The 27,410-nt window shown below is 45.9% G+C and overlaps 1 protein-coding gene across 2 annotated transcripts in view; it reads right to left on the reverse strand.

Moving 5' to 3' along the window:
* Positions 1–27,410, reverse strand: part of uroc1 (urocanate hydratase 1) — a 100,609-nt gene that overhangs the window by 33,132 nt on the left and 40,067 nt on the right. For both annotated transcript variants that reach the window (XM_087994045.1, XM_087994046.1), the window contains exons 10-15: positions 21,747–21,809; positions 17,552–17,731; positions 17,146–17,243; positions 14,350–14,422; positions 9,928–10,049; positions 4,896–4,969 (exon numbers count right to left, since the gene is read on the reverse strand). In XM_087994045.1, coding sequence (XP_087850171.1) covers positions 4,896–4,969; positions 9,928–10,049; positions 14,350–14,422; positions 17,146–17,243; positions 17,552–17,731; positions 21,747–21,809 — 610 coding nt within the window. The remainder of the gene's footprint in view (positions 1–4,895; positions 4,970–9,927; positions 10,050–14,349; positions 14,423–17,145; positions 17,244–17,551; positions 17,732–21,746; positions 21,810–27,410) is intronic.

A 27,410-nucleotide genomic window follows, 5' to 3' on the forward strand; every position in this document is an offset into this window, starting at 1 on the left:
AGGAGAGCAGTCCCTGTGTATATTAAAGAGGAGAGCAGTCCCTGTGTATATTAAAGAGGAGAGCAGTCCCTGTGTATATTAAAGAGGAGAGCAGTCCTTGTGTATATTAAAGAGGATAGCAGTCCCTGTGTATATTAAAGAGGAGAGCAGTCACTGTGTATATTAAAGAGGAGAGCAGTCCTTGTGTATATTAAAGAGGATAGCAGTCCCTGTGTATATTAAAGAGGAGAGCAGTCCCTGTGTATATTAAAGAGGAGAGCAGTCCCTGTGTATATTAAAGAGGAGAGCAGTCCCTGTGTATATTAAAGAGGATAGCAGTCCCTGTGTATATTAAAGAGGAGAGCAGTCCCTGTGTATATTAAAGAGGAGAGCAGTCCCCGTGTATATTAAAGAGGAGAGCAGTCCCTGTGTATATTAAAGAGGAGAGCAGTCCCTGTGTATATTAAAGAGGAGAGCAGTCCCCGTGTATATTAAAGAGGAGAGCAGTCCCTGTGTATATTAAAGAGGAGAGCAGTCCCTGTGTATATTAAAGAGGAGAGCAGTCCCTGTGTATATTAAAGAGGAGAGCAGTCCCTGTGTATATTAAAGAGGAGAGCAGTCATTGTGTATATTAAAGAGGATAGCAGTCCCTGTGTATATTAAAGAGGAGAGCAGTCCCTGTGTATATTAAAGAGGAGAGCAGTCCTTGTGTATATTAAAGAGGATAGCAGTCCCTGTGTATATTAAAGATGAGAGCAGTCCCTGTGTATATTAAAGAGGATAGCAGTCCCTGTGTATATTAAAGAGGAGAGCAGTCCCTGTGTATATTAAAGAGGATAGCAGTCCCTGTGTATATTAAAGAGGAGAGCAGTCCCTGTGTATATTAAAGAGGAGAGCAGTCCCTGTGTATATTAAAGAGGAGAGCAGTCCCTGTGTATATTAAAGAGGATAGCAGTCCCTGTGTATATTAAAGAGGAGAGCAGTCCCTGTGTATATTAAAGAGGAGAGCAGTCCCTGTGTATATTAAAGAGGATAGCAGTCCCTGTGTATATTAAAGAGGAGAGCAGTCCCTGTGTATATTAAAGAGGAGAGCAGTCCCTGTGTATATTAAAGAGGAGAGCAGTCCCTGTGTATATTAAAGAGGAGAGCAGTCCCTGTGTATATTAAAGAGGAGAGCAGTCCCTGTGTATATTAAAGAGGAGAGCAGTCCCTGTGTATATTAAAGAGGATAGCAGTCCCTGTGTATATTAAAGAGGAGAGCAGTCCCTGTGTATATTAAAGAGGAGAGCAGTCCCTGTGTATATTACAGAGGAGAGCAGTCCCTGTGTATATTAAAGAGGAGTGCAGTCCCTGTGTATATTAAAGAGGAGAGCAGTCCCTGTGTATATTAAAGAGGAGAGCAGTCCCTGTGTATATTACAGAGGAGAGCAGTCCCTGTGTATATTAAAGAGGAGAGCAGTCCCTGTGTATATTAAAGAGGAGAGCAGTCCCTGTGTATATTAAAGAGGAGAGCAGTCCCTGTGTATATTACAGAGGAGAGCAGTCCCTGTGTATATTAAAGAGGAGAGCAGTCCCTGTGTATATTAAAGAGGAGAGCAGTCCCTGTGTATATTAAAGAGGAGAGCAGTCCCCGTGTATATTAAAGAGGATAGCAGTCCCTGTGTATATTAAAGAGGAGAGCAGTCCCCGTGTATATTAAAGAGGAGAGCAGTCCCTGTGTATATTAAAGAGGAGAGCAGTCCCCGTGTATATTAAAGAGGAGAGCAGTCCCTGTGTATATTAAAGAGGAGAGCAGTCCCTGTGTATATTAAAGAGGAGAGCAGTCCCTGTGTATATTAAAGAGGAGAGCAGTCCCTGTGTACATTAAAGAGGAGAGCAGTCCCTGTGTATATTAAAGAGGAGAGCAGTCCCTGTGTATATTAAAGAGGAGAGCAGTCCCCGTGTATATTAAAGAGGATAGCAGTCCCTGTGTATATTAAATAGGAGAGCAGTCCCTGTGTATATTAAAGAGGAGAGCAGTCCCTGTGTATATTAAAGAGGAGAGCAGTCCCCGTGTATATTAAAGAGGATAGCAGTCCCTGTGTATATTAAAGAGGAGAGCAGTCCCCGTGTATATTAAAGAGGAGAGCAGTCCCTGTGTATATTAAAGAGGAGAGCAGTCCCCGTGTATATTAAAGAGGATAGCAGTCCCTGTGTATATTAAAGAGGAGAGCAGTCCCTGTGTATATTAAAGAGGAGAGCAGTCCCTGTGTATATTAAAGAGGAGAGCAGTCCCTGTGTATATTAAAGAGGAGAGCAGTCCCTGTGTATATTAAAGAGGATAGCAGTCCCTGTGTATAAAAGAGGAGAGCAGTCCCTGTGTATATTAAAGAGGAGAGCAGTCCCTGTGTATATTAAAGAGGAGAGCAGTCCCTGTGTATATTAAAGAGGAGAGCAGTCCCTGTGTATAAAAGAGGAGAGCAGTCCCTGTGTATATTAAAGAGGAGAGCAGTCCCTGTGTATAAAAGAGGAGAGCAGTCCCTGTGTATATTACAGAGGAGAGCAGTCCCTGTGTATAAAAGAGGAGAGCAGTCCCCGTGTATATTAAAGAGGAGAGCAGTCCCTGTGTATATTAAAGAGGAGAGCAGTCCCTGTGTATATTAAAGAGGAGAGCAGTCCCTGTATATAAAAGAGGATAGCAGTCCCTGTGTATATTAAAGAGGAGAGCAGTCCCTGTGTATATTAAAGAGGAGAGCAGTCCCTGTGTATATTAAAGAGGATAGCAGTCCCTGTGTATATTAAAGAGGAGAGCAGTCCCTGTGTATATTAAAGAGGATAGCAGTCCCTGTGTATATTAAAGAGGAGAGCAGTCCCTGTGTATATTAAAGAGGAGAGCAGTCCCTGTGTATATTAAAGAGGAGAGCAGTCCCTGTGTATATAAAAGAGGATAGCAGTCCCTGTGTATATTTAAGAGGAGAGCAGTCCCTGTGTATATTAAAGAGGAGAGCAGTCCCTGTGTATATTAAAGAGGAGAGCAGTCCCTGTGTCTAAAAGAGGAGAGCAGTCCCTGTGTATATTAAAGAGGAGAGCAGTCCCTGTGTATATTAAAGAGGAGAGCAGTCCCTGTGTATATTAAAGAGGAGAGCAGTCCCTGTGTATATAAAAGAGGATAGCAGTCCCTGTGTATATTTAAGAGGAGAGCAGTCCCTTTGTATATTAAAGAGGAGAGCAGTCCCTGTGTATATTAAAGAGGAGAGCAGTCCCTGTGTATAAAAGAGGAGAGCAGTCCCTGTGTATATTAAAGAGGAGAGCAGTCCCTGTGTATATTAAAGAGGAGAGCAGTCCCTGTGTATATTAAAGAGGATAGCAGTCCCTGTGTATATTAAAGAGGAGAGCAGTCCCTGTGTATATTAAAGAGGAGAGCAGTCCCTGTGTATATTACAGAGGAGAGCAGTCCCTGTGTATATTAAAGAGGAGAGCAGTCCCTGTGTATATTAAAGAGGAGAGCAGTCCCCGTGTATATTAAAGAGGAGAGCAGTCCCTGTGTATATTAAAGAGGAGAGCAGTCCCTGTGTATATTAAAGAGGAGAGCGGTCCCTGTGTATATAAAAGAGGAGAGCAGTCCCTGTGTATATTAAAGAGGAGAGCAGTCCCCGTGTATATTAAAGAGGAGAGCAGTCCCTGTGTATATTAAAGAGGATAGCAGTCCCTGTGTATATTAAAGAGGAGAGCAGTCCCTGTGTATATTAAAGAGGATAGCAGTCCCTGTGTATATTAAAGAGGAGAGCAGTCCCTGTGTATATTAAAGAGGAGAGCAGTCCCTGTGTATATTAAAGAGGAGAGCAGTCCCTGTGTATATTAAAGAGGAGAGCAGTCCCTGTGTATATTAAAGAGGAGAGCAGTCCCTGTGTATATTAAAGAGGAGAGCAGTCCCTGTGTATATTAAACAGGAGAGCAGTCCCTGTGTATATTAAAGAGGAGAGCAGTCCCTGTGTATATTAAAGAGGAGAGCAGTCCCCATGCAACATCTTGAGGCTAACATTTCTTGCTTTTCTTTTGTAGATGCATCACAGTTGGATCCCTCCTGTGATGTTAACTAGAATATCACAGTCCCCATTCAGTGTGTTCTCCTGACTGCACTCAGCTACCTGCTACCTCCAAACTACTGAGGCTTAACAGGAGAAATTAAATCATTCCTGGTGAATTCAAAAGTTGAGCAAGTGACAGTCTTAGATTAGATTACTTACAGTGTGGAAACAGGCCCTTCGGCCCAACAGGTCCACGCCGACCCGCCACCCAAACCCATTCTCCTACATTTACCCCTTCACCTAACACTACGGGCAATTTAGCACGGCCAATTCACCCGACCTGCACATTTTTGGATTGTGGGCAGAAACCAGAGCACCCGGAGGAAACTCACACAGACACGGGGAGAATGTGCAAACTCCACACAGAGATTCACCTGAGGCGGGAATTGAACCCAGGTCTCTGGCGCTGTGAGGCAGCAGTGCTAACCACTGTGCCACCGTGCCGCCCAGTCGCTTCCTCTCGCCTCCTCTCAGAGCACCATCAGGGGAATCAGTGACTTCTCCAGTCCTTAGCTGTCAGGTCTGTGAGAACAAGACTCCTCAGCTTGAATCCTGCTAAAGGGAAACATCAGGCAAGAACCCTGCTCCTAATCACTGCCTCATGACCCAGGCTTCACTGTCCGCTTACCACACAGTCCACCCTGCAACTCGGAGCATTGACAGGCAAAAAAACACACACACACACACACGGACTACCTGTCAGGAATGGCCTTTCTGATGATAGCAAAGGTCGGTGGGGTGGGGGTTGGGAGCGGGGTAGAGAGCTTTCATTGTCCAGGGAATAATCTCCAGCTACAGCCAACAGTCTCTGAATGGAAGGAGAAAGAGGTAATTTCAGGCTAAACGTACCATGTTGTGTTTTGCAGCCTGTCTGATCCAGAGGATGTTGTCTGCGTATTGTTGTTTAACGTAACTGCTGGTTTCTGGAAGGCAGAGCAAGGGACAACAATGTCACAGTGAGATCTACACAACAGATGTAGAGAGGCATTTAGGACATGATTTATATTTCAGTCCAGAATTTCCTGATCCTGTCCGATATCTCATGGTCCCAGTGGATATTACTGGGTTGTCCCAGGAGACAACCCAGCTCTCAAGGCAGCTTCATTGTTCCGTGCTGTCCCTGTCCTGGGAGTGTTTGATGGGGGACAGTATAGAGGGAGCTTTACTCTGTATCTAACCCTGTGCTGTCCCTGTCCTGGGAGTGTTTGATGGGGGGACAGTATAGAGGGAGCTTTACTCTGTATCTAACCCCGTGCTGTCCCTGCCCTGGGAGTGTTTGATGGGGGGACAGTATAGAGGGAGCTTTACTCTGTATCTAACCTCGTGCTGTCCCTGTCCTGGGAGTGTTTGATGGGGGACAGTATAGAGGGAGCTTTACTCTGTATCTAACCCTGTGCTGTCCCTGTCCTGGGAGTGTTTGATGGGGGACAGTATAGAGGGAGCTTTACTCTGTATCTAACCCTGTGCTGTCCCTGTCCTGGGAGTGTTTGATGGGGGACAGTATAGAGGGAGCTTTACTCTGTATCTAACCCTGTGCTGTCCCTGTCCTGGGAGTGTTTGATGGGGGACAGTATAGAGGGAGCTTTACTCTGTATCTAACCCTGTGCTGTCCCTGTCCTGGGAGTGTTTGATGGGGGACAGTATAGAGGGAGCTTTACTCTGTATCTAACCCCGTGCTGTCCCTGTCCTGGGAGGTGTTTGATGGGGGACAGTGTAGAGGGAGCTTTACTCTGTATCTAACCCCATGTTGTCCCTGCCCTGGGAGTGTTTGATGGGGACAGTATAGAGGGAGCTTTACTCTGTATCTAACCCTGTGCTGTCCCTGTCCTGGGAGGTGTTTGAGGGAGGACAGTGTAGATGGAGCTTTACTCTGCATCTAATCCCATGCTGTCCCTGTCCTGGGAGTGGTTGATGGGTGACAGTATAGAGGGAGCTTTACTCTGTATCTAACCCCATGCCGTCCTGTCCTGGAAGTGTAATGATGTGACTTTGAAGAATAAATGTGCGTCTGGCAATGGTTCTGAGGACTCAGAATGAATTTAAAACAACACATTTGTTTGAAATTTGGTGTCACGTAATTCCTTCTGCCAAACTGATCCCATTTGCGGTGTTCCCCTTTTCATCCTCACCGATCCCCAATGGCCTTGACTCTTGAACTTTATTCTTTGGGAACTTAAAAGGGAAAAAAAAGGACAACTCAGTGTGTCTGAGGTGCTGATTGTGGTTAAGTTCCCTTCAGCTGTTGTTAAACCAGATGAACTTCTGTCACTTTCTTGTTCTCTGATGTTAACATCTGGAACTGTTGCTCTGGGATTTCAACTGAATCAAGCCAAAGATATTTCTGACTCTCTAATACATGAGGATTTAATAAGCTTCCATTAAGCGGTGACAAATTGTGTCCCGTTGTGAGCTTGCTATCGAGGAGAGAGTAAATTAACAAGTCCAATTTGAATTTCAACTTTTCAGGGTTAGTTGACAGGAAATGATTGAGAACACTGCAGACTGAGACCAACGCCTGCATGTGATTAGAATCAATTGGCATTCAAATGTTACCTTTCGGCACTTAAATTTAACCTTTTGACATTTGAATGGTTTTACAAGCGTGCAACCTGTGGAAGTGTATTAATTTCTGCTAATAAAACCTGCTGAACATATTTTGGCAATAACAGAATTGGTCATAAATCTTGCAAGGAGGTTGCATGTTCCTTTGCTTTGTTATTGAGGTTTTTGTGGGTTTTTACCTTCTCCTGGCATAGGTCCAATTTCAGAATGTAAAGTACAACTGCAGAGGAGGCCATTCAGCCCACTGTCAGTGAACTGTCTCTTTGAAATGAATGATCCCATAGTTTAATGCGTTTCCTTCATCAAGAGGTCAGTATTCAGGAACATTTTTTTACATAACCATCTCTAGTCATAAGTTTCATAGAAACAATGGAAAAATTCCAAAAAAGCAAAAGAGATGGAATTCTGTTTTGAATGGGGATGGAACCAGATACCACCGCTGAGTGACTTTAACTCCCTTGGTAACTCCCAAGGACTGTTTTCCTGCATGTGTGCCAACTGGATTTACACATATTCCTGCAGATTTCATCAGATGACCTCCCAAACAGAAATGCCCCTCCCCACGATGCCACCATTAGTTGCCCAACAAGGCACATGGTCTCCCCTCAGCCAATTGGAAAACAGACAGGTCGCTGGCCAATCAGATGGTTCTTCCCTCCCAGTCAGCGTTTCCTTCCCTCATCCCAGGTGTTTACTAAATGAAAAAATAATTAAAACACAATTATTTTAACATTCAATGGCATTACCACCACTGAAATCACACTATGAACGGAAACCCAACTGGACTCACCACATAAACACAACAGCTACAAGAGCAGATCGGAGGCTGGGTATCCTGTGGTGAGTAACTCCCCTCCTGACTCCCCAAAGTCTGTCCACCATCTACAAGGCACAAGTCAGGAGTGTGATGGAATCCTCCCCACTTGCCTGGATGGGGGCAGCTCCAACAACACTCAAGAAACTTGACACCATCCAGGACAAAGCAGTTACTTGATTGGCACCATATCCACAAACATTCACTCTCTCTACCACTGACCCTCAGTATTAGCAGTTTCCAGCAACACATTTTTAAGCTCTGATCTCCAGCATCAGCAGTCCTCACTTTCTCCTAGTGTGTACCATCTACAAGATGCACTGTAGAAACTCACCAAAGACCCTCAGACAGCACCTTCCAAATCCATGACCACTTCCATCTAGAAGGAAAAGGGCAGCAGATACATGGGAACACCACCCGCTGCAAGTTCCCCTCCCAGCCACTCCCCATCCTGACTTGGAATTATATCGCCGTTTCTTCAGTGTCGCTGGGTCAGAATCCTGGAATTCCCTCCCTAAGGGCATTGTGGGTCTACCCTACAGCACATGGGCTGCGGCGGTTCATGAAGGCAGCCTTCTCAAGGGGCAACTAGTGACAGGCAACAACCTAGCCACTGATGCCCACATCCCATAAATAAATGAATAAAATAAACCTCCCGGACAGTTGGTAATCGATGTGCCTGTGGTAAGTTGTGCCCACCAGATCCTAACTACATGCAGGACACATTGTGGTCAGATGTTTCCTTGGGTCCAGCTCCAGCAGAGGCAGTGGGGATAAATAACTGGTGTGATCAATCTGAGAGATCCACAGCAGGGGGACGAATGGCCACATCCTCAGCTTCCTCCAGTTACTGCCAAAAACAACAGGTCGAAGCTACAGCTCAATGAGGGAGCGATGGGCACAATCGCCCTGTCCTGCTAGTCCCATTTATACAGAACCTTTCATGACCTCAGGACCCCTTTGTAGCCAATGACATCCCATTGAATCGTTGTTCTGTTGCACTTTAGGAAACATGGCAGCCTACTTTTCACAGCAAGCTCCAACAAAGAGTGACAATGACCACACAACCCGTTCTCATTATCTTCACTGAGGAATCCATATTGATCAGGACATGGGGCAGAACTCTGCTGCTCTTTGTCCAAGTAATGCCATGGGACCTTATACATCTACCTGAGAAGGTGGACAGCTTCTCAGGTTAATGGCTCATCTGAAGTTCAGCACTGTCAACAGTGCAGCGCTCCCTCAGTACTGCACTGGAGGCCGGTTTTAATTTAACTCACAATGTTGGAACTCAAAGGGGAGTGAATTGCCCGCTGGACCACAGCTGACAATCAATCTGTACACAGCACGATGCCACAAACTAGCAATGTTGAAATAATACAAGTATGATCCAGGAGGCAGAAGGATAAGCAGTTGTAAAGTGTAGAGCTCAAAGGGACCTAGGTATTCCTGTTGATAAGTGACTCAAGGGAAACATGCAGATTCAACGAGCTATTAGGAAGCTGTTAGCTAACAATATGTTAGTCTTTGAGTACAGGGGTGGTGTTTAGGAACTTACTTAGACTGAACCTGAAATACTGTGTGCAGCTTTGGTCTCCTTGTCACAGAATCACAGGAAGTGTTACAGTGCATCAGCTCTATTACTTATTGCCAGTCTCCTGTACGTATGCCATACCTTTGACCATTAGTTTTACCCAAATAACCATCCAAGACCCTCTTCAATGCCTCAAATGACCAAGAATGAAATTATTGCCAAAGAAGGACTGCAATGAGGGTTCCTCAGACTTGCTCCCAGGATAGTGAGACTGTCCTGTGAGGAGAAATAGGGCAAAAACTGGGCATGGATTCTCTAGAGTTTCAAAGAATGAGACAAGATCTCATTGAAAACCACAAAATATTGAAAGGGATAGAGAGGAAAGATGCGGGATCAGATGTTCCCACTGATGGGGTCAGTGAAGGTGGGGGGGGGGGGGGGACAATTTAAAGATAAAGGGGATGCCACTTTGGTCTGAGATGAAGAGAAATTGGTTTTGCTAAGAAGGTTACAATTGTTTAGAATTCTCAAGTGGCTGCAGAGTCTCAGTCTTTGAGTCTGATTAAGGTTGAGGTTGATAGATTTCTGATTTTCAGGGGGGTATAGGGTTATGGGGATGGAGTGGGTAAAAGGCATTAAAACATTCAATTAGCCATGATCATAATGTCTGGTGAGGGCTGAATGGGCTGTTCCTGTTTCTATGAATATGGGTGAGGAAGCTGGGACACGCAGCTGTTTCCACTGGGTGCCTCTAGAGACAGCAGTCAGGGAGGCTTGGTGGACTCAAAACCTAAGGTGACCATGTGGAAGTAAAGTCCCAGATGATTTCAGTTTTTGCCAAATTAATCTGCAGGAAATTTCCGGGCTATGGTGATGCCTATGATGAACTGATAGCAAGAAGAGAGAAGAAATGGAAAGAAATCAAAAAACTTTGGAAACAAGGAGTTGGGAATGCACCAGCTTTTCTTTACCTGCTTCATGTGTGATCTCCTCCAGGACTCCAGTAGCAATGGCGTCGGTCTCCATCAGGTCAGCGGGGTCAGCTGAAGTACAAACCCAACGAAATGGCCCAAACCCCAGAGAGAAAATATCGCTGTCGGGCAGATAGAGAACATTTATAACATGGTACACCTCTTCAAGGTCACGGGAACTTCTCAACATCAACCGAAGGACGGGAGCGATACCAAGGGGGATATTGGAACAGGAGGAAACCAATCAGCACCTTGAGCCTATAACTTCATTCAATTTGGGATATTCCCTCTGGGATCTTGCCTGTTGATGTTGTGAAGCTGTCACACCAAAGGGCAGTGGAAATCCATTCCAACAAGAAAACAGTGGATCTCAGCGGTGAATGGAGTCAACAAGACCAATATTGATCAAGTTTTATTGATGAGGGCATCGGGTGATCTGGATCAAAGATGGAGGAATGGAGCTGAGTGATAGATCAACCATAATCTAATCTGTTTTATTCCTACACAGAGTGTGGGCATTGCTAATAAGGGCAGTGCTCCTGACAACAGGCAGGGTGGCTCAGTGGTTAGCACGGCTGCCTCACAGCACCAGGTTCCCGGGTTCAATTTCAGCCTCGGGCAACTGTCTGCATGGAGTTTGCACATTCTCCCCGTGTCTGCGTGGGTTTCCTCCAACAGTCCAAAGCTGTGCAGGTTAGGGTGGATTGGCCATGGGAAATGTGGGGTTAAGAGGATGGGTTTGGTGGGGCTGTGTTTGGGTGAAATGCTCTTTGGAGAGTCAGTGCATTCAATGGGCCAAATGACCTGGCTTGAATTTTAAGCTTCTTGCCTTCCACTACACCAGAGGAAATAATTTCATTCTAATTTAAGCCTTTTATCTTTGATACATCTTAGTGTCTCTGTCTGATGTCAGGGCTTCAGCTGGTCAAGTAGGTAGCTGACCACACTACCTCAGTACTGGCCCAGCCAGTGGCTCCCACATCCCCTGAACAAATAAAAGACCGAGTATGATACAGCATTATTGACAGTGCAGCTGCTGTAGGTTTAATTGTATTCTGCGCGCTGGGTTTAACTAATGTCTGGACAGCTCTTGAGGGGGTATCATTTGTACAGTGTGGCCCCAGTTGGCAAACCAGTTCATCTCTGTAGTCATGTCAGTGCAGAAAGAAGAGTCAAAGAATAGGGAAGTGGCAGTGCTTGTGCCTCTGGGTTCGAATTCCATTCCACACAACCTATAAGTTACAGGAGCAAAATTAGACCATTTGGCCCATCAAATGTGCTCCACCATTCAATTGTTGCTGATATGTTTCTCAACCCCATTCTCCTGCCTTCTCCCTGTAACTCTTGATGCCATTACCAATCAAGAACCGATCTATCTCTGTCTTAAATACACTCAGTGACTTGGCCTCCACAGCCCTCTGTGGCAATGGGTTCCACAGATTCCCCACCCTCTGGCTGAAGAAATTCCTCCTTATCTCAGTCCTAACAGGTCATCCCTTCACTCTGAGACTGTGCCCTCGGGTCCTACTCTCTCCTACTAGTGGAAACATCTTCTCCATACCCACTGTATCCAGGGCTCTCAGTATTCTGTAAGTTTCAGTCAGATCCCTCATCATCTTTCCAAACTCCAAAGTACAGATTCAAAGTCCTCAACTGCTCCTTGTTTATCAAGCTTTTCATCCCCAGGATCATTCTTGTAAATCTTTTCTGGATCCCCTCCAACACTAACACATCCTTCCTTAGATATGGAGCCCAAACCTGCTCCAAATACAGTCTGTATAAAACCCTATACAGCCTCAGCAGTACACCCTACTCTTGTATTGACACATTCTCAAAATGAATACTAATGTTATATTTACCTTCCTAATTACCAACTGAACCTGCATGTTAATCTTAAGAAAATCATGAACAAGAACTACCAAGTGCCTGTGTGCTTCAGATTTCTGAACCTCTATTCTTCCATCAAAGTGCATAATACCACACTTTCCCACACTGTATCCCATCTACCACTTCTTTATCCACTCCCCTAGCCTGTTCAAGTCCATCTGCAGCCTCCCTGCTTCCTCAACACTTAATGTTTTGAGTCCAGTGATCCTTCTTCAGAGCGATCAGCTCTGCTTTCTCTCCACAGTTGCTGCCAGACCTGCTAAGTTTTGTCAGAAATGGCTGGTTTTATTTTGGATTTCCAGTATCTGCAGTATGAAAGTTCCTGTTGAAGCCCCTTTCAGGAAGCACTTACCAGGACACAACAATACACTGTGTCAAAATAAATCCCCATGTTGCCTTTTGTATTTCAACCTTTACCATAATTGTGCCCCTCTGGGGAGTGACCCACCTCCCACTGCAAACAGCGTCTCTTTAAACAAAATTAAAGAACAACAGATGGATTATCTGACTAACTGTGAACATGACTGTGTGATTCCAAGAGCATGTGTATGTTTTGACGTTGTTAAAAAGTGCTCATCTTGGGCAGATGCCATTTGACTGAGGATCAAAACAAGTCATCCTTCCCTGATGCTGAATACGTGCTGATGTGCATTTTAATAGGATCCAGCATAATCTGAATGGAATTTAAGAAATCCAAGAATGAGACAAAACAATTTGATCCATCAGAGTTCAACTCTGTCAATCTGAACTCTCCCAGGCTACTGCCCTGCAGCATTGTGAAACAATGGCCACTGTTGAGACTATACCCAGAGTCTAAATGTTAGAACCCCCAGCCCAGGCAAATGCCAGTCTCATCCCAGGGAGCTGCTGGGGGTTGGCGAGTCTGCCCATCAGCTGGGGATAGGGTGGGTAAGGGACAAGGTGTCATAGTGGGAAGGTGAGGGGAGTGGGAGCACCAGGGTGGGGGTGGAGAAGGGCCAAGCCTTAGGAAGGTTGGGTCTGATCACATTAAGAGTGAAACAGTGAGACCCCACTTTCCTGCTTAAGGTCCAAGCTCTCCTGGGCTGTCCTCTTGTTCCGTTAAAACGGGCCAGGTCTGTACCTTTAAGAGAGTCACATGACACCACGCCATGTGAGGATGCAATATAAACCATCCCCCCAGGTGCTGTGCTGTCTTATCTCCCCTCCCCCCAGTGCTTGAACAAAGCAACAGTGTAAACACAGCTCACAATGAGTTCCAGTCACTTATTTTCATAAAGTGCAGACATTCCTTCTACTGTACTTTAAAATACATTCCCATCTTCGTCCCCAGTAAAAACCTACAGAAAAATAAACAGGTGCACTCTTCACAAGTCCTTTGAAGAAATAGGTGACATAACCGGGCTCCATTATCATGGAGCTCCCTCCCGAATAGATCACAGCAGGTGGCAACCACACACCAACAACAAAGGCTCCACTTCCACCTGAGCTGGCAGCACTGCACAGAGCGTGAGGGCTTGGCGACTGTAAACACGTCAGCCAATGTGTTATCTGAGTGTATAGGGACAATGCATCTACACGTACCCTTGTACCTATTGTCCATGTCACCAGAAAAGGGTTCCCACTTTTTAAATGCAGAAAGGGGCATGTTGTATCACAGAATAGCTTCCACAGCAGACAGGCTTTAACATATTTAAGATGTTTCATGACATCACAACATGGTACAAAGGTAACCCTCCACCCCCCCCCCCCCCCACCTTCACTCACTCTCAGTGTATAATGGAGTGAGTGTAGTGCCTTCAGTCAGTCAGCTATGTGTGTGTAATAACATCAGTAAACACAAAACCCCAGCCACATGAATAGGTTAGCAATATTACATTGGTGTTGTAAATTAATTTCAAGAAATCTGTCTCAGCAAGGATTCAATTCCCTGTGGGATGTGGTCTCAGCGAGACCAGGAGGGCTGCATTGTTCACCCAACATCAAATTAAGGAGCTTGTGGATGGCACAAAGGTCACGGGAAGACAATTTGAGGAATTTTGCGAGCTCCTGTACATACAATCACCACCGAGGGAGTATAAACTGCTGCACCTGCAGTGGTCTCACAGCAGTCACTCAGACCGAATCAAAACCGTTCATTGGGGTCAGAACAATGGGCCGCAATGACTTTCTGAGGGCAAGAAGGAACAGACAAGACAACCTACCTGCCAGTGATGGCCACATCCTGAGAATGAATGATTAAACATCAGGAAAGTGTACCCTGGCAGTTGGACTGAGAGCTGACTTCAGGTTGTCTGTAAGGTCAGTGTGTGGTACTCCTGTGTCTGAGCTGCAAGATTATGGATTTACTCCAAGGACACGAGTACAGACCGACTCATGTCACCTAAACAGATTGTTGGTCAGATTACGATTGTGGGATCTTGCTGCGTAAAAATAGGATGCAGGATTTCCTGAATTGCTAGCACTTCAAAAAGTACATCAGTGACGACAAAGCACTGGAATGACCAGAGTCACAGAAGTATTTATAAATACTTTAATGGCAGTGCCCTAACTCACCCCATTATGTGCTGGACATACGAGGGGAACTTGAATTCCAGTTTTCCACCTCCAGCTTTCTCCACATCAGCACCTGCAAGAGTTTTAAGTGAAAGGAACACTTTTGAACTCTATGTTTAAAGATCATCTGAAAGAGCAATTTTAGGACTAGGATATCAAAAATAGGCTAATTAAGGTACTCAGCACAGGAACAACACAGGGTTAGATGCAGAGTAAAGCCCCCTCTACACTGTCCCCCATCAAACATTCCCAGGACAGGGACAGCACAGGGTTAGATACAGAGTAAAGCTCCGTCTACACTGTGCCCCATCAAATACTCCCAGGGACAGGGACAACACGGGGTTAGATACAGAGTAAAGCTTCCTCTACGCTGTCCCCCATCAAACACTCCAGGACAGGGACAGCACGGGGTTAGATACAGAGTAAAGCTCCATCTACACTGTCCCCCATCAAACACTCTCAGGACAAGGACAGCATGGCGTTAGATACAGAGTAAAACTCTCTCTACACTGTCCCCCACCAAACACTCCCAGGACAGAGACAGCATGGGGTTAGATACAGAGTAAAGCTTCCCCTACACAATCAAAAAGATTTCAGGTAACCAGATGTTTTCTATGGACTGGACAGAACTAGTGGATTGATGGAAGTAGGAATGGATTCTAGAGGAGGAGCTGTTTGATAAATCAACCTTAAAGTGTCTGCTGTGACACAGACACGTGTATTACATTTCCCACAAGACACAACAGAATTAGATGTCTTTAAATCAAACTCGGGAGCTTTGCCATTTGCAAATTGGTGACAGATCACACTCTCGTAGTTGACCGTAAGGTTTGGGGCCGGCTGTGGGTGAGCAGTGAATAGGTCATTTTGGGGGTGGACTGAAATACTGTCTTCCTCAATCTTTGACCTCCCAAGCAAATCCCTGTGAGCTGTCTGCAGCAGCTGGGTTTGTTAGATTAATGGAAACAACTCAAATCATTCACTGTTGAGGACAGATACAGTCAGAAATCACTGGTGAAGGGCTCATGCCTGAAACTTTGATTCTCCTGCTCCTCGGATGCTGCCTGATCTGCTGTGCTTTTCCAGCAGCACACTCGCGACTCTGATCCCCAGCATCTGCAGACCTCACTTTCTTCTAGACATACTCAGAAGTCACACAACATCAGGTTATAGTCCAACAAGTTTATTTGAAATCACAAGCTTTCGGAGCACTGCCCCTTTGTTAAGTGAAGTCCTCATGTGTCTGGAGGACAGACATGTACCAGACAGGTATCAACAAAAGGGATGCATTTATATAGAGCCTTTTAAAAAACACCAGGACTTCATAAAGCACCAGTTAAATTTAGTTAGAAGTTGCAAGGTAAAAAGCAAGGACGGTGGTTTAGTAGAGTGAGGCAGAGAGTGTGTGGGTGAGCAAACTACAGTAAATACACCCAGGTGATCATATCAGATTCTTGCAGTCAAAGCAGTGGGACCAGAACTCTTCAATTTAAAGTAAATGAAAAAGAAATCTAATCCAGACACAGAAAGAATTTTTTTTATCAAAGAGTGATGAAGGCCTTGGAATAATCTGTCAGACACAGCCAGTCAGTTACAGTCAATCACTGGGTTTTAGGATATTGCTGGATGCCGGGTTGTCTGAGGGAGGATTTGAAAAGACTGAGAACTAATGGCCATTTCTCATCCTGGATTATTATCTGAATTCGTGATGGGCACAGAGATTAAAACCAAATATTGTGAGGTGAGGCCCAATTATCTCCTGGACGACAAATTCCCAAAGTTCTCTGATGAGAGGTCACGAACTGGAGCATTTACTGTTTTCTCTCTCTCACAGACTCTGCCAGACCTCATAGTCACAGGTCATTCAGCATAGAACCAGGCCCTTCAGTCCATCATGTCTATGCCGACCAACAAACACCAAACCACACTACTCCCATTAGCCAGCACTTGCTCCATAGCCTACTGTGCCCTGCCATTGTAAATGCTCATCCAGATGCTCCTTAAATGCTGTGGGAGTACCTGCCCCCACCACCCTCTCAGGCAGCACGGTCCATATTTCTACCACCCTCTGGATAAAAAATCTTTTCCTCAGGTTTCCTCTAAACCACTTGTTCCTCACCTTTAACTTATCCCCTCAGGTCTTAGATAAGTCTGCCGTGGGGAAAAGATTCTCACAATCTACTCTGTCTGTGCCTCTCATAATTGTGTAAACCTCAGTTAGATCCCCCTCAGCCTCCTCTGCTCCAGGGAAACCAATCCCAGCCCATCCTGTCTCTCCTCATAACTGAGACTTTCCATCCCAGGCAACATCCTGGTGAATCTCCAGTGTAATTGTGTCTTTCCGATAGTGTGGGGACCAGAACTGCACACAGTATTCCATCTGTATCCTCACTAATGTTTTATAAAGTTGTAACAAAACTTCCTCGTTCCTATATTCCCTGTCCCGGCTACTGAAGACAATTATCCTGTATGCAGCTCCCAGTGCTGACATCTTCAGGGATCTATGGACTTGTACACCAAGCTCCCCTTGTTCCTCAGTACTCCCTAGGGATTTACTATTGTGTAAATCCTTCCATTATTAAACCTCACAAAGTGCATCACCTCATATTTATTTGGATTAAATTCCATCTGCCATTGCTCTGCCCAATTTACCAGCTGATCAACATCAGACTGTAGCTTGAGACCATCCTCCTCACTATCAACATCATCCACTGATTATTGTAGAACCTGTTGAGTTTCTCCTGCGTTCTCGGTTTCTGTCCCAAAAAAGCTGACCCGTGTTTACATTTCACTCACCTGCTCTCTTGGCTTCCAGTAGGAAAGCATTCCCGTAATCCCAGAAAAACATCCCCTTCTCCGACAGTTTGTTGATGGCAGTCACTTGTCGCCGTAGACTTTAATGAAGGAAAGAAACGGATTTAGAATCGAAATATTCCACAAACATGGCAAATCCACCACCGCCATCACCAGCCGCCTCACTCCGATCAGTCACCTTCATCAACAGGAGAGGAAATAACATCTGGAGAAAAGGCCATTTGACCCACAGAACCACTGCCGGAAATAGCCCCAATTACATTCTCCCCCCCATCACTGACTCTACCCACCCATACACTCCCCTCTGGGAGGTGGCTCTCACTGTTGGGGACCTTCCTCCTTGGGGATAGGATGTATTCCATGCTGATTCCCCTTCACACTGCCTTACCTTTCCTGGACAAGACTGCGGAATGTTTTCGGGTCAGTGTGCATCATCTGATTGGCTGCCTCGAAGGTGAGCTGTGCGGGGTAGTAACCTCCGCTGAACGGGTTGTGGCAGGACGTCTGATCCGAGCCCAGATCCACCAGGAGCTCTCCGGTCTGCTCACACTCCTGCACCAGCCGCTCCCTGTCAGCACAATGGCATTTCAAAGATCTCCTTTATTCATAACAATCTGTACATCCAAACATACTCACTAAAGCAGTTCAGTTCTTGACAGTAGCACACCCCTTGTACAGGATGTTGGTGAGGCCAACACTTAGAGGATTGTGTTCAGTTTTGGTCACCTTGCTACAGGAAGGATGTTGTTAAACTGGAAAGAGAGTGCAGGAGAAACTTACAAGGATGTTGCCAGGACTCAATGATCTGAGTGATAGGGAGAGGTTGGACACTTTATCATTAGAGTGTGGGAGACTGAGGGGGGGATCTTACAGAGGTGTATAAGAAGATGAGAGGCATGGACAGGGTGAATGCACTCAGTTTTTTTTCCCAGGGTTGGGGAATCATGGACTAGAGGGCACCAGTTTAAGGTCAGGGGGGATAGAATAAAAGGGGACCTGAGGGGAAACGTTTTTACACAGAGGGTGGGACGTATATGGAATGAGCTGCCAGCGGAAGCTGTTGAGGCTGGTACATTAACAACATTTAAAAGGCATTTGGACAAATACAGAGGAACCTCGATTATCCATCTTTTGATTAACCAAACTTCAGATCATCCAAAAAAGATCGGAAGATCCCAATGCGTGGCCAATTATGTTATCTGGCATCAATGAGCTGGAATTTGAACGCAATTCTGCCTGCCTGAGTCCTTCGGATAATCAAGGTTCCTCTGTACATTGATAGGAAAGGATTAGAAGGATATGGGCCAAGTGCAGGTAAATGGGGTTAGTGTGGATGGGCATTTTGGTCGGCATGGACCAGTTTGGGCCAAAGGGCCTGTCTCTGAGCTGTCAGACTCTATGACTCTATGTGCAGAAACAAACAAACATTGGAATTTGACTCTATCCAACAAATAAACCAAAGGCATTTCTTATTTGTCCAAGACTATATTTATACATATGTGAGGCACCTAGAGAGTCCAATAACTGAATAGATCTCCATTTAACTTTGGCAGGAAGACCTCAGACCATGCACCTCAGGAGCAGCTGCCCCAAGCTTTAGTGCATTCCTCAGCATGTACTCCAGGACCTGAGAATGTGCCAGTCTGCAATACCCGGTTGAGGTCAACCTCTTGTTCTGGAAGATCATAAAAAGGGTTCTCCCAAGATGGGGTAGTAAGACATACCTTTGAGTTGTTGGTTTGGAGTCAAACTCCAAGGTTTGTTTGAAACAAAAACAGAGGTTGCTGGAAAAGCTCAGCAGGTCTGGCAGCATCTGTGAAGAGGAATCAGAGTTAACATTTCAGTGACCCTTCCTCAGAACCTCCAAGGTTTGTCTGTTTCTTCATATGTCACTGTACAGAACCAAACTGCTTTAGTGACTATGTAGGTATATAAAGATTTTCATGAATAAAGGATACTTTTTGAAATAAGAAAAGTCAGTGCAATGGAATTGTTAGTTTTTGTAGAGCTCAACACCATCTGCTCCTGTAGCTCACCTTGCAATACCATGGGTTTTGGGAGAACAAGTGTCTCATCTTCACCCTCCTATGTTGTTGCTCCACATCCCTTTCCCTGCTAGCAGTCCCATCCCTTCAGCCAGCTTCCTCCCAGTTTACTGATTCTTGCCAGCTTCCAACTTTTGGTCCCACTGCCCCGTAATTAACTTCTATTTCCTCACCCTCCTTCACCAGAAAAACTGGTTTCCTCAGTATCTGACAGACACTCTATATATCGGACAACCAGTGGCTGGTTGATTAGCACTGCTGCCTCAGAGCACCAGGGATCCAGGTTCGATTGTTTTTGTGGAGTTTGCAAATTCTCTCCATGTCTGCACGTGTTTCCTCCGGGTGCTCCGATTTCCTCCCACAGTCCAAAGATGTGCAGGTTAGGGTGGATTGGCCAGGCTAAATTGCCCACAGTGTCCAGGGATGTGTAGGTTAGGTGGGTTAGCCATGGAGATTGTAGGGTTACAGGGGTAGGATAGGGGGTGGGTTGCTCTTCAGAGGGTTAGTGTGGACTTGAAGGACTGAATGGCTTGCTTCCACACTGTAGGGAGTCTGTGATTGCTGTAGGGATACACTGAGGTTACAGGACAGTGACATGCCATTCAATCCATGTGTCTATACTGGACTTTACCCCCCCCCCCCCCCAGCAGATGGGCAAACACACTTATCAACAACCCCTCTCCCCTCCTCTCATCTCTCTTCATCACGCTCCATCATCCTTCCCTTAGACTGCTGTACATATTCTCAGTTTCCAATCCAATTTTCAATGTTGTCCCAGTTTCAGGGCCAGCCTTGGGAATGAATCCCACAGCTTTGCCACTCTCTGTGAGAGGGCGATTTTCCAGTTTCTCAGATTGAAATCCCGGATACGGAATCCTGTGGCATTGGCCCCCAAGACCCACCTTTGTTAATGACCCCATGACAACTGGACACCACCTGCTTGTATCTACCCTGACCCTTCACTTCCCTCTGTTTAAAGAACATTGTCTGATTATCCCTTGATTGTAATGTTCTAATAAGAACCGACCGAGAATAGAAAGTGCCTTAGATGAGAAGGGTGAGGAAGAGGGACAGAAAGGATTAGAGAGAGCATTCCAGAGCTTGGGATTGGTGTAATTGAAGGCCGGGGTGGCAATGGTCGAGTGATTAGCATTGAGAAACTCTAAAACATCAGAATAGGGAGGGGTGTAGGGGCTGGAGTGAGTTACAGAGATAGGGAGGAGTGTAGGGGCTGGATGGAGTTATAGAACTAGGGAGGGGGTGTAGGGTCTGGGGAGGAGTGTGACAGTGGTGGGGTGTGAGTCAGTGCATGTAGAGGTGAATAGGGAATGATGTAGACTGGGAAGGATGATGGAGCATGATGAAGAGAGATGAGAGGGGTGGAGAGGGGGTTGTTGATAAGTGTTTGCCCATCTGCTGGGGGGGGGGGGGGGGGGGGGGTATAGTCCAGTACAGACGTATGGATTGAATGGTAGGTAATGGAGTAAAAACAATGACTGCAGATGCTGGAAACCAGATTCTGGATCAGTGGTGCTTGAAGAGCACAGCGGTTCAGGCAGCATCCGAGGACAGGCAAGTCCAGTCCAGAGGTAACAATGAAAGCTGAGATTTCTGTAGCTCAGACCAGGGTAGGGTCGGGTGATAATGTAGTGCATGGTCTCTTTGATGGCACGTATCTGAGATAGAACTGTTGGGGGATTGTAAGCACTCAGACCATCTCCTGAAAGCTGGCAGTGAGAGGGGATGGAGTCAGTGGCTCGGAATCAGTTCCTGTGGCTCTGTGTCTGCAAAGTCCAGCATTCTGTCAATGTGTAACTCCTAACTCCTAACAGCAACAAAGACTTGCATTTATGTAGCAACTTTCACCACCTCAGGATATCCCGAAGAATAACTAATGAACTCGGTTTGAAATGTGATCACTGTTGGAATGTAAGAAAACGTGGTAACCAATTTGTGCACAGTGAGATCCCAAAAGCTCTGACCTAGCTCTCTGCGAGAGAGGCACCACTGAAACATTAGTTGTTGTTGTGAAAGGAATCAGCAGCAGATATGAAGACGGTTAAAACGGCAAGTTTAGATTAGATTACTTACAGTGTGGTAACAGGCCCTTCGGCCCAACAAGTCCACACCGACCCGCCACCCACCCACCCAGACCCATTCCCCTACATTTACCCCTTCACCTAAAACTACAGGCAATTTAGCATGGCCAATTCACCTAACCTGCACATTTTTGGATTGTAGGAGGAAACCGGAGGAAACCCATGCAGACACGGGGAGAATGTGCAAACTCCACACAGTCAGTCACCTGAGGCGGGAATTGAACCCGGGTCTCTGCGCTGTGAGGCAGCAGTGCTAACCACTGTGCCACCCTGTCGCCCAGTGAGCTCCCTGGTTCTAGGGACCAAGTAGAACAGCAAAGAGGTTAGACTGAACTGTTCTGAGTCAATGTAATACAGGAAGTAAACAGTGTAAATGGCAACCCATGGATCAAAGACCCGAACATTTCCTAATCTTTGGAATCTAATTCCTAGCACCTACCAGAGGTCCACCACATTACCATGGTAACCAAGGCTCAGGGCTGTCTTCTTCTGTCGAGCCTCCCTGAAATTCAGAAAAAGAACAAACGTTGAGTTTGTCAGGTTGAAACGTTTACATTTTGAATGAATCTACCAATCTGATGGGATTGACTAAAATATCATGCCCAGAGGTGGGGAGAGCAATTCATTGTAGTATGTTGTGAATCTCAGCAGGCATTGTCCCTTTAAGAGTACTTTATACAACACATGTCTCTGTAAGTACAAACTGTCAGTGAGTCAGTCTGGTCAGTCAGTACAAACCAGTTCAGTCAGTTCACTATTTACATCGAGTCATAGAGTCCTACAGCACAGAGACAGGCCCTTTGGCCCAAACTGGTCCATGCCGACCAAAATGTCCATCCACGCTAACCCCATTTCCCTGCATTTGGTCCGTATCCTTTTAAACATTTCCTTTCCATGTATTTGTCCAAGTGTCTTCTGCCAATGCAATAAGAAGCAAAGTAACTAAAATGTATGTGAGAGACTGAAATCGCACATCGATGCACACGTTCATAAACATCAGTCAGTGCAGCTCCAACAACACTCAAGAAGCTCAACACCACCCAGGCCAAAGCAGCCCAGTTGACACCAACACTCAGTAACAGCAGTGTGTACCATCTACAAGATGCACTGCAGAAATTCACTATAGATCCTCAGACAGCACCTTCCAAACCCACTACCACTTGCATCTAGAAGGACAAGGGCAGCAGATAAATGGGAACACCACCCCCTGCAAGTTCCCCTCCAAGCCACTCCCCATCCTGACTTGGAAATATATCACCGTTCCTTCCATGTCATGCAGTCATAGAGATGTACATCACGGAAACAGACCCTTTGGTCCAACCCATCCATGCTGACCAGATATCCTAACCTAATCTAACCGCATTTGCCAGCACCTGGCCCATATCCCTCCAAACCCTTCCTATTCATATACCCATCCAGATGCCTTTAAAATGCTGTAATTGTACCAGCCTCCACCACTTCCTCTGGCAGCTTATTCCATACACGTACCATCTCTGTGTGAAAATTTGCTCCTTAGTTTTCTTTTATACCTTTCCCCTCTCACGCTAAACCTATGCCCTCTAGTTCTGGACTCCCCACCCCAGGGAAAAGACCTTGTCTGTTTATCCTATCCATGGTCCTCAGGATTTTATAAACCTCTATAAGGTCACCCCTCAGCCTCCGACGCTCCAGGGAAAACAGCTCCAGCCTGTTCAGCCTCTCCCTATAGCTCAAATCCTCCAACCCTGGCAACATCCTTGTAAATCTTTTCTGAACCCTTTCAAGTTTCACAACATCTTTCCGACAGGAAGGAGGCCAGAATTGCACGCAATATTCCAACAGTGGCCTAACCAATGTCCTGTACAGCCGCAACATGACTTCCCAACTCCTGTACTCAATGCACTAACCAATAAAGGAAAGCATACCAAACGCCTTCTTCACTATCCCAATGACCTGCGACTCCACTTTCGAGGAACTATAAACCTCGCTAGGTCAAAATCCTGGAAATCCCTCCCTACAGGCGTTGCAATATACAAATATGTGACAGTCCCTGATTATTTGCTGTACCTGCAGAATAACCTTGTGTGACTGCCATGGGACACCCAGAACCCCCTCAGAGCTCTGCATCCTCTCCCCATTTCGGTAACATGCTTTCTCTTTATTCTTTTTGCCAAGTGGACAATAGCTTTCCCATTGGACACCATTTTCCAGACCTTTGTCCACTCAGCTTCATTTATCTCTATCCCTTTGTGGCTCGGTAAGTCCCCTCCACAACTTGTAGAGCTGCGGGAGGTCAGACCGATAACCGGTGAGGCTGTGGAGGAATTTAAACACAAGGAGAAGATTTTTTAAATTGTGCTTTATTGGACAGAGAGCTGATGAAGGTCAGTGAGCACAGGAGCTCGTAGCTGAACTGGACTTTATGTGAATTCGGACACAGGCAGCTGGAAACTGGAGCAAAGGCCACAATCAGATCTTGAGATTAGATTAGATTCCCTACAGAATGGAAACAGGCCCTTCGGCCCAACAAGTCCACACCGACCTCCGAAGAGCAACCCACCCAGACCTATTCCCCTACATTGACCCTTGATTAACGTAACTAACACTACAGGCAATTTAGCATGGCCAATTCACCTAACCCGCACATCTTTGGATTGTGGGAGGAAACCGGAGCACCCGGAGGAAACCCACACAGACACGGGGAGAATGTACAAATTCCACACAGACAGTTGCCCAAGGTGGGAATTGAACCCGGGTCCCTGGCACTGTGAGGCAGCAGTGCTAACCACTGAGCCACCATGCCGCCATCTTAGTGAATGGCAGAACAGGGTTGAGGGGCCAAATGGCCCACGCTTATTTGTAATTTTTGTGCTGAATCTGATCAGTTGCAGTTGACAGACAGTGGATGAATGAGAGAGTAACACAATGGAAAAAAGAGAGAGAGAGAGAGAGGGAGAGGAAGGAAGATGGAGGATGGTGATAGGGGCTGAAATTAGTTTCTATTGAAAGTCATCCACCCAGTTTACATGACAGCCAATGCCCTTCCCAGTGAACATTCTGACAGAGATAAATCTCACCCACTGCGGCCGGACCTGACTTAGGAAGGGGTGAGGTTGCAGGGACACAAGTGAATCACCCAGAGAAGGAGAAAAGGAAACAAGGAGACCGAGAGGGAGAAGGAGAGAAAGAGATAGAGAGAAAAGAGAAGTAACTGAGAAAGGCAGTGGGCTAGATGAGAGACCAAGTTCATGTTATTTCTGACCCAGCTTGAATTGGATTTGCGAAGCCTCTCTCTGTGGACTCCACCTTGTGTGACTGGAAATAATTAACGCAAAAGGAACTTATAGGATTCTTTTCGCAACTGGCATGCAACAGCAAGTTGATGTTTCACAAAAACATTCCATCTGTCTAATCCACTTTTCCTTCACATCTAACATTAAAGGAATGTTTCCGTCCGCTGCATCTATTCCAGATGTACTGTCGGCACCGGGCACTCCCTCGCTCAGTGCCTACAGTCCCTTTAGCCCAGTTGCAAAAATCCGAAGCCACTTATTATCAGGGCCCATTGTAGGAGAGTGTGGGCTGCACGCCATCCCACTGGAGCCTGAGAGACCTACCAGCCTCCAATCTCTGCTTTAGATTCCTGGTTCACTGGGTCCATTGTTTCTGGGGACAGTGGGATCCAAACAATTTCCGACAGGTTGCATCTGAACCGGAACGGGGCCAGAGATCCCCGGGAAGGTGTGAGAAGATGGTTGGGGGGGGGGGGGTAGGAGGTGGTGTTTGGTGGTTTCAGGGGTGGGGAGGTGGTTAAACTGATTTGGCAGGGGAGTGGAATACAGAGTGAAGGTACAGTCCAGGGTGATGCACACACACACAATCTGCAAAAGAACCAAGTCACTCTGGGAGACAGTGAGAATAAAGACAACTTATGGCACAAAGAGAGAATGGCAAGGCTGGGTGGTATATATTTTAATTCCAAGTTTTGCGAGTAACGCAAGTGAGTTGAGGGTTGATTATCCCACGGGGATGTGGGATATCACAGAGATACTGTCAAGGATTGGCAACTCAATATTCCAGGGTTTGGGATACATGGGGAAGAGGTTTGAGGGTTTCAGGGCCGGAGCAGGGAGTGTAAAAGAGAAGATGATGCCACAATATTCATCAAAGAATCAATTTCTGCAGGAAGGAGCCTTGTGGACCAGACTAAACCCCCTTCAAGTTCAGAGTGGTGCTGGAAAAGCACAGCAGGTCAGGCAGCATCCGAGGAGCAGGAAAATCGCCGTTTTGGGCAAAAGCCTTTCATCAGAATTCCTGATGAAGGGCTTTTGCCCGAAACGTCGATTTTCCCGCTCCTCGGATGCTGCCTGACCTGCTGTGCTTTTCCAGCACCACTCTAATGTTGACTCTGATCTCCAGCATCTGCAGTCCCCACTTTCACCTAAACTCCTTTCAAACCTATCAAGGAGATAGTTTAGACCCTAACAAGTGTAAATTGATTGTTACACTACTCGGCTTTAAACAAAACACATTTTATTCTTACCCTATAGTTAATGTACAAACAAAAGAAAGAAGAATTGGTATAATCTTTAACTCTGTTGGAAAACTTAACAGAATCATAGATTATTTAACAACTAAACAGCAAGTGTTCTGATATAGTAATAGCCCACAAACACTCCCTTGGCAAAGACAAATACAGTAAAATAGATTGAATCACATACGGTTCTGGCAGCAGGAAACGAACCCCAGCTTTTAGCCGTAACAGAGAGAGAGAGAGACAGAGATGGCTTCCACACCCAGCTTCAAAACCCCAACAACTATTGAAAGCTAAACTAAAGCCCTGGCTCTGTGGAATCCTGACTCTACCCAGTCAGGCTGCTTCTATTCTTTCAACCTTTAAAAAAAAACCAAGGCCTCACAAGCTGTTTACTTTTTTGGCTTTCAATGGACAGTTTTTCACCTGTGGCCCAAAATCTCTCCAAACTAAAACAGGACAAAATATATATCTCGAAGCAACAGGAGAAAGTGAGGACTGCAGATGCTGGAAATCAGAGTCAAGAGAGTGGCATTGGAAAGACACAGCAGGTCAGGTAGCATCCGAGGAGCAGGAGAATCAACGTTTCTGGCATTCGCCCTTCATCAGGAATCCTCAGGCAAATCTCAGAGAAGTGTAAAAATGATAGGGTAATAATAGGACAGGCTTCACCTTCCCCAATGTTAACTGGGCAGACAAAGAATGAAACAGGGATAGAGGGGGCAGAATTCCGAAAATGTGTCCAGAGGGCTGTTTTCCAGCTAGCACATTAAAAAGTCCCATGAGAGGGGGGCTGGGGGACACGGACCTTATTTTAGTGAAGGAAGGAAGCTGGGCAAGTGATAGACGTGTCAGTGGGACAGAATTTCAGTATTAGTGATCATCATCCAGCAAGATTTACAGCAGTTACAGAAAACCACAAAGATGGAGCAGACAAAAATGGTTCTGAATTGGGGAAAGGCTGATGTTAATATGATCAGATGGTGAAAATGGATTCGAGGTAATTACTTGCAAGAAACTCCACATCAAAACATTGGGAGATATTGGAAAGGGGGATAGTGAGAGTACATAGCCAACATGTTCCTGTAAAGGTGAAGGGTGGGGCCAACAAGTCCAGGGACCCCTGGGTGTAAAAGGATGGCCAGGATTGGAGAAGGAAGAAGAGGGAAGCTTGTGGTAAATACTGAGCACTCAATGGAGGAGGAGCCGTGGAGGAGTATCAGAAGTGCATGGGGTTACTTAAAATAGAAACCGGGTGAGCAAAGACGGTACATGAAAAGATATTGGTAAAATCGAAAGGGGTTTTATCAGCATATAGGGGCAAAAGAATAATCAGGAAAAGAGTAGAGCCCATTAGGGACCAATGTGGAGAAGCCAGAGGATCTTAATTAGCTTTTAAATCATTGAAGGCCTGGATGGGGGCAGCTCCAACAACACTCAAGAAGCTTGACACCATCCAGGACAAAGCAGCCGCTTGATTTGTACCACATCCACAAACATCCACTCCCTCCACCACTGACGCTCAGTAACAGCAGTGTGTACTATCTACAAGATGTACTGCAGAACCTCACCAAAGATCCTCAGACAGCG

The sequence above is a fragment of the Chiloscyllium plagiosum genome, unplaced genomic scaffold (genome assembly GCF_037043375.1).
Source record: "Chiloscyllium plagiosum isolate Xiang-an unplaced genomic scaffold, Cpla_swu_hap1 HiC_scaffold_14, whole genome shotgun sequence".
Classification (NCBI taxonomy): domain Eukaryota; kingdom Metazoa; phylum Chordata; class Chondrichthyes; order Orectolobiformes; family Hemiscylliidae; genus Chiloscyllium; species Chiloscyllium plagiosum.